Source organism: Typopeltis vanoorti, chromosome 24 (assembly GCF_054136105.1).
Source record: "Typopeltis vanoorti isolate ZY-2024b chromosome 24, IOZ_Tvanoo_1.0, whole genome shotgun sequence".
Lineage (NCBI taxonomy): Eukaryota > Metazoa > Arthropoda > Arachnida > Uropygi > Thelyphonidae > Typopeltis > Typopeltis vanoorti.
In genome coordinates this window covers 83,132,762-83,139,355 of record NC_143572.1, presented here as the reverse complement: position 1 = coordinate 83,139,355, position 6,594 = coordinate 83,132,762, and the positions used below count along the sequence as shown (strand labels likewise).

The 6,594-nt window shown below is 34.0% G+C and overlaps 1 protein-coding gene across 1 annotated transcript in view; it reads left to right on the top strand.

Annotated features, from left to right (window-relative positions):
• The first annotated feature begins 4,118 nt into the window (after positions 1–4,118).
• The window catches only part of LOC150093486 (uncharacterized), a 96,857-nt gene continuing 94,381 nt past the window's right edge, over positions 4,119–6,594 (top strand). The window contains exons 1-2 of the mRNA XM_090413636.1: positions 4,119–4,831; positions 4,905–5,361. Of these exons, the coding sequence (XP_090269762.1) occupies positions 4,119–4,831; positions 4,905–5,361 (1,170 nt within the window). The remainder of the gene's footprint in view (positions 4,832–4,904; positions 5,362–6,594) is intronic.

Below are 6,594 nucleotides of genomic sequence, written 5' to 3'. Positions count from 1 at the left end.
GGACATAGTTCGACAGAGCCCTAGCTCTTGGTCTCCCTTGTGTGACGTTTGTTATGTTTTTCTATAGAAATTTGATGGATTTTTCCATCTGGCCAAAATGAGGTTTATTAAAGAAGTTGCACCAAATTCGGTAAATGCCAGAATATTTCAGGTTGCCTTGTTTTTGTTTGGGCCTACTGAGCGAGGAACGAAATTTCTGAAGAGGAGTGGAAGAAGTCTGAATGTTGTATTTTTTAATAACTTTGGCCAATTTAGGTGAAATGGAGCTGATATGTGGCAGGGACATGTAGCCTTTTTCACTAGTTCATTCTTTAGTATGGCGAGGAGTTGGAATGAAAAGTAACTTATTAACTGTTTGTTTCGAATAACCATTTTGCTGAAAGATAGTAAGAAGAAACTGATGCTTCATTTATATTTTGTTTTATTTATGTTTGTATAAATAAACAAAAATCTGGTTTAGCCATGGTAACCCGTTATCTTATTAACTGTTTGTTTCGAATAACCATTTTGCTGAAAGATAGTTAGAAGAAACTGATGCTTCATTTATATTTTGTTTTATTTATGTTTGTATAAATAAACAAAAATCTGATTTAGCCATGGTAACACGTTCGCCCATACTAGCTAATCTATATTATTATTATTATTATTTGACACCTCCAAGGAGTCCAAAGACTCATTGAGGGAGAGTGTGCCAACAGCATCGAATGATTGGTCCCCTTCCAACTACTCTTTAGAAGAAAAACTATTTCCTCCTTTCATTTGAAACCAAAATTGTGGAAGAGAAATAACGATGCCATCTGCTTATTCCGGAGCCATGATCCTGAATCTTGAGATTCTTGACAACCTCAGTGAATACCCAAAAATCAGATTTACTGTTGAATTGGAGATTGATGGTTTTCTCCCATTTCTGGATGTCAAACTCACTCGTATGTCTGAGAAATTAAAAATCTCAATTAATTTACAGAAAATCAACTTGCACCAACAGACATCTCCATGCACAGTCCTATCACTATTCACCTCAAAAACTTTGTATTATTTCTATTATTATTATTACAGGCAACTCCAAGGAGTCGACAGACTCATCGAGGGAGGCCCTAACATCATGTCAAGAACAACTATTCGACATTCACACAGTATCTATCATACCTAGCCTGGATTAGCTGAGAATCAACAGGATTAAAAATAGTCGTTAAAGATAGTGGATGTGGTTTCATCTGATCATTAACTCTACAAAATAATACAAAAACTAAAATAATCGTAAGAGTGTCAAAAATAAATAAAATGATATATAAAATAATTGTGATTACAGGTAAAAATAATGGCCAAGTAACTACTTATATCTTGAAGGAATTATCCAAGATGATGTACACTGAAAATACGAAGAATTACTATGGCAAAATAAGTATTAAAGAAAAAAATCATTTAATACAGGTAAGATTAGTAAAGACATGGAGAAAGAAAACAAACAAATTTTCCAAGAAATGAAACAGTAGAGTATTGAAGACAGTCATATTGTGGCACACATGACGAGACAATGAATGGATTATAGACGTGATCGAAAGAGAGAAACCTGAGAAAAGAAGAAGATAGGCGAAATACACCTTATGGGTAGTGTTTACTTTAGTTGGAAGAGGAATGCCAGAAATAGGGTGATCTGGAGGAGGAATCTCTGCATTTCCACAGGGATTATCCCTTAAAATGATGTAGAGAAGGAAAGCCAAAGAAATAAGTACAGAGAATAATATCTACAGAAGAATGGCTGTTCATGCTACCTACAGCAGTAAACCACAATCGTTCTTCTAATAATAATTGACACAACCAACTGAATAAAATGCCATTTTTAAGAAATTCACTCTCGAATTGAAAAGCCATTTTAAACTTTAACCATTATTTCACAGTTTCCATGTGTGCAAGAAATACCTTCACATCTAACTTCATCCTCAGAGGATGAAGATTATTCCTGAGGACATGTTCACTTCAGAATATAATGCGGCTCCATGGTTCTCGGACTAGCTTATTATTTTGTGATTATGCGTTTCGCAAACGAAATCAGGTTTGTTAACACAATCATCATTTTAAGAGCGATAGTACTTGGTTATTTTCCATTGAAGGTTTTAGCGTTATTTTTGATTCCACTCTTCATTACAAATACTAAATTTCTAGATAAAAATTCATACATTAATTACGATTGAATATTAGTTAATATGTTGAGAATATTTTATTTGCTAAATGGAGTTTTAATTTAGCATTAATTACACAATTTCTCTTTGCAGATTGTGAATAGGGTTAGTGCCATGAGACATTTTGCCTACTAACGCATTAAAACCAAGCTGATAAGCAGCATTGTATGAAAACTATTAAGTTTTAGTAAACATTTCAAGCTGGACTTGCGAAATAAAAATCAAATAATCCCGAAGAGGTTGCTCTTATAGTAGTGTTAACAGAAAAGCATCAAATTAGAATGGAATAGATGACCCAAATTCAAAAAACAATTAGTAAATCTCCTCCTGCAACAACTGTTCATTCGCATTTCCTATTGATATATTTTAACTGAGATGAAAATCGGAAAAAGTATTTCGTTTGTGCGTCATTCAAGACGCAGTTTGTATATCATAGCATGAACTGACAGAAAACGCACAGTAATCAGTCAGATAAAAAAAAAAATCTATGTGCAAAGTATTACACAAATCCTTTAAGCAATCAGATCAACTTAAAACGCATCAGACAAAGATCAGGAATTGAACAATAGTAGACTACAGAGGTAAAGGGTCATGCTAGAAATGTGGGAAAAACTATCATCCTCATGACAGCCTAAAAAAAGGGCACCAGAAAATGCACGTGGAAAAAGAAGGGAAAATATTCCTTCTGTACGACATGTCTGAAGAATTTCTTTGATTCAGTAAATCTTTGACAGCATCTGAAATTGCACTCAGTCAAGAAGCTATTTTCATATAAAAATTACAGCAAGACCTTTTTCTCATTTACACACCTGAAGAGTCACAAGGCTACAGAGAACTAAGACACATAAAGCTGGTTAATCCTGGGATACGTTTTCGTTTTTCCGAATGTAAAAGTTTCTATTTTAGTTCTTTTGAGGTGCATTTTAGAAATTGTGAACACTACAAACTTTCCCGATTAAATTACCTGGCATGGAGAACACAAACACAACGGAACAGAAATCAGTATGCAAATCATTTTCCTCAAAGTCCTTTCTTTAAAGATATTATTATTCCTGACACCTCCAAGGAGTCCGAGGACTCATCGCGGGAGGACACCTACAACTGTCTCTACACTGAACCTCTACTACGAATCAACGCCCACCTCTACCGCCACCACAACTGGTATTCTATGTCTCTAAATTGTATGTGTTCTGAAGGGCCGATTTGTCTGTATGCAGGATGAAAAACCCGAGTTTCCGGGAGAAAAAAGCCTGCTACCTGCGTATATGAGATCGGCTAATTCACCTTCGATTGAAATCGATCAGATAAAGATTCCTATATTCTGTTATTCACACGAATGAGAGGTCTTTTCAATCCAAATATGCCACAAGATATTTACACTCTCAGAAACTAAAATGCCAAATAGTTTGTGCCCTTGCAGGAGAAACCTTTCACCTGTGAAATATGTGGCAGAGCCTTTTATGAAGTAAAGCTTTTATTTCACATCAGAAGGGTTCACGGGAAAGAGAATCCGTCTGAGTATAAAATTTGTAGAAATTCATATGGCTATAGACAAAGCTTTAAAATGAATCTGAGATCTCGCACTAAAGAAAACCTTTTAACTGTTATGTGTACCTCTACGTTTTCATCACTATGGTCCCATAAAAGATCTTCACCAAGATCGTTATGTACTCACTGAAGAAAAGTATTTTTATTCAAAACACATGGCAAATAATATTCTCAATCATAAAAACCACATGAAGAAGCAAACTAAAGATGATTTTTCCTTTACAACTGAAACCTGTTAGAAGAAATTCTGTGAATCGTCTCACATGAGAACTCACGAAAGTGTTCACATCAGAGAGAAACCGTTTCCTTATCGAATTTGTAACATGAGTGAAAAATTATCTAACCATACATACTGGTGAAAAAACTTTTCTATGCGAAATTTGCAACAAGATGTTTTCAGGTAGTTCGAGTCTGAAAATTCATCTAAAATTGCATACTGGTGAGAAGCCTTTTCTATGCGAAATTTGTAACAAGGTGTTTTCATTCAGTTCGAGTCTGAAAAGTCATCTAAGAGTGCATACTGGTGATAAGCCTTTTCTTTGTGAAATTTGCAACAATAAATTTTCAGACAATTCGAATCTGAAAAGTCATCTAAGAGTTCACACTGGAGAGAAACCTTTTCTATGCGAAATTTGTAACAAGATGTTTTCATTCAATTCGAGTCTGAAAAGACATCTAAGATTGCATACTGGTGAGAAACCTTTTTCCTGCGAAATTTGCAACAAGAAGTTTTCACAGAGTTCCGATCTGAAAAGTCATCTAAGAGTTCACACTGGAGAGAAACCTTTTCTATGCGAAATTTGTAACAAGATGTTTTCATTCAATTCGAGTCTGAAAAGTCATCTAAGATTGCATACTGGTAAGAAACCTTTTTCCTGCGAAATTTGCAACAAGAAGTTTTCACAGAGTTGCGATCTGAAAAGTCATCTAAGAGTGCATACTGGTGAGAAACCATTTTTTTGTGAAATTTGCAACAAGAAGTTTTCACAGAGTTGCGATCTGAAAAGTCATCTAAGAGTGCATACTGGTGAGAAACCATTTTTTTGTGAAATTTGCAACAAGAAGTTTTCACAGAGTTGCGATCTGAAAAGTCATCTAAGAGTGCATACTGGTGAGAAACCATTTTTTTTGTGAAATTTGCAACAAGAAGTTTTCAGTCAGTTCGAATCTGAAAAGTCATCTAAGCGTGCATACTGGTGAGAAACCTTTTCTATGCGAAATTTGCAACAAGAAGTTTTCAGAGAGTTTCCATCTGAAAAGACATCTGAGATCGCATACTGGTGAGAAACCTTTTCCATGCAAAATTTGCAACAAGAAATTTTCTCACTGTTTCAGTTTGAAATGTCATCTAAGAGTGCATACTGGTGAGAAACCTTTTCTTTGTGAAATTTGCGAGAAGAAATTTTTGCACAGTTCGAATCTGAAAAGTCATCTAAGAGTTCACACTGGTGAGAAACCTTTTCTATGCGAAATTTGCAACAAAAAGTTTTCTGACTGTTCCAGTTTGAAAAGTCATCTAAGAGTACATACTGGTGAGAAACCTTTTCTATGCAAAATTTGCAACAAGAAGTTTTCACAGAGTTTCCACCTGAAAAGACATCTGAGATCGCATACTGGTGAGAAACCTTTTCCATGCAAAATTTGCAACAAGAAATTTTCTTACTGTCCCAGTCTGAAAAGTCATCTAAGAGTGCATACTGAGTGAGAAACCTTTTCTTTATTAAATTTGCAAGAAGAAATTTTTGCGCTGTTCGATTCTGAAAACTCATCTAAGAGTGCATACCAGTGATAATCCTTTTACTTCTCAAGAGTGTAGCTCTATGTTTTCTACTATAGAATCCCTGAAACCACCAAAAACGCTACAATCCGATTGATGAAATGCTTTATCTACAAAATATGTTGCAAAAAATTTTTGAATTTGGCTATCGTAAAAATTGCAAACCACAGAGAACAAAAAGCTGTTTCAAAGAAGTGTTTGAAGAGCTTAGTTTTTTGTACAAGGCAGTAAAAAAAATGAAAAATATTTCAGATAATTCTGGGTTTTTTTTGTTTGGTTTTCTGTGAGAACTTGGGTGAATTTTGTGATGTTAATATCTAGCAATCATGACAAGTTTCTAACAAAACCTTTTGATGTGAATCCATACTACCCTCATTCTTCGAAGTTCATATGTTTCAAAACCGTCAGAGCAGGAAAGAACAATAAAATAATGACAGTCGGGAAACAGCAGCCGCTAGTATACGACAATGCACTACTTCAATGTGTGCACTTCAGATTTTTTCATCATAAATATCAGATGACTTTTTGAATTAATAAAATTTCAGTTGATTAGTTTTATTGTTTTTTTTATTTTTATTTTATTTTAATTTTCACTGTCATTTCATATGTTCCACTTTTTCTTAATTTAGTGTGAAATGAAAATTGTATTCATCTGCTTTGCAGACAATTTACATGTTAAATGTAAATTACAAGTTGTAATTGCTAAGCAATTTTTGCTGAGGTGTTTCACTTTCTAAAATTTAATAAAATGAGTTTTTTTTAAGTTGTGAGAATATTTTAATAACATAATTGCTTTTAACAAATACTCATTTTAATGCATAAGTTTTTTTAAAAAATTATAATAAATAGTGTTCGGATATGACAATGTGATTCCAGGGATATAACTGAAATTCAATTCTAAAAAAGCAAATTAGATGAAGACATCACGCACACATTCGTTTCTGTACTTCAAATAAGACTTGTACTTCTCTCCTCGACTTTTTGTTCATCGAAATTTAACTGATAACTTCCTTGAGGAAACTTCACCGAAATGAACCCAACAGAGTATTCTCTTATAATTATGACACCGGTTTACCTAATTTATAATCA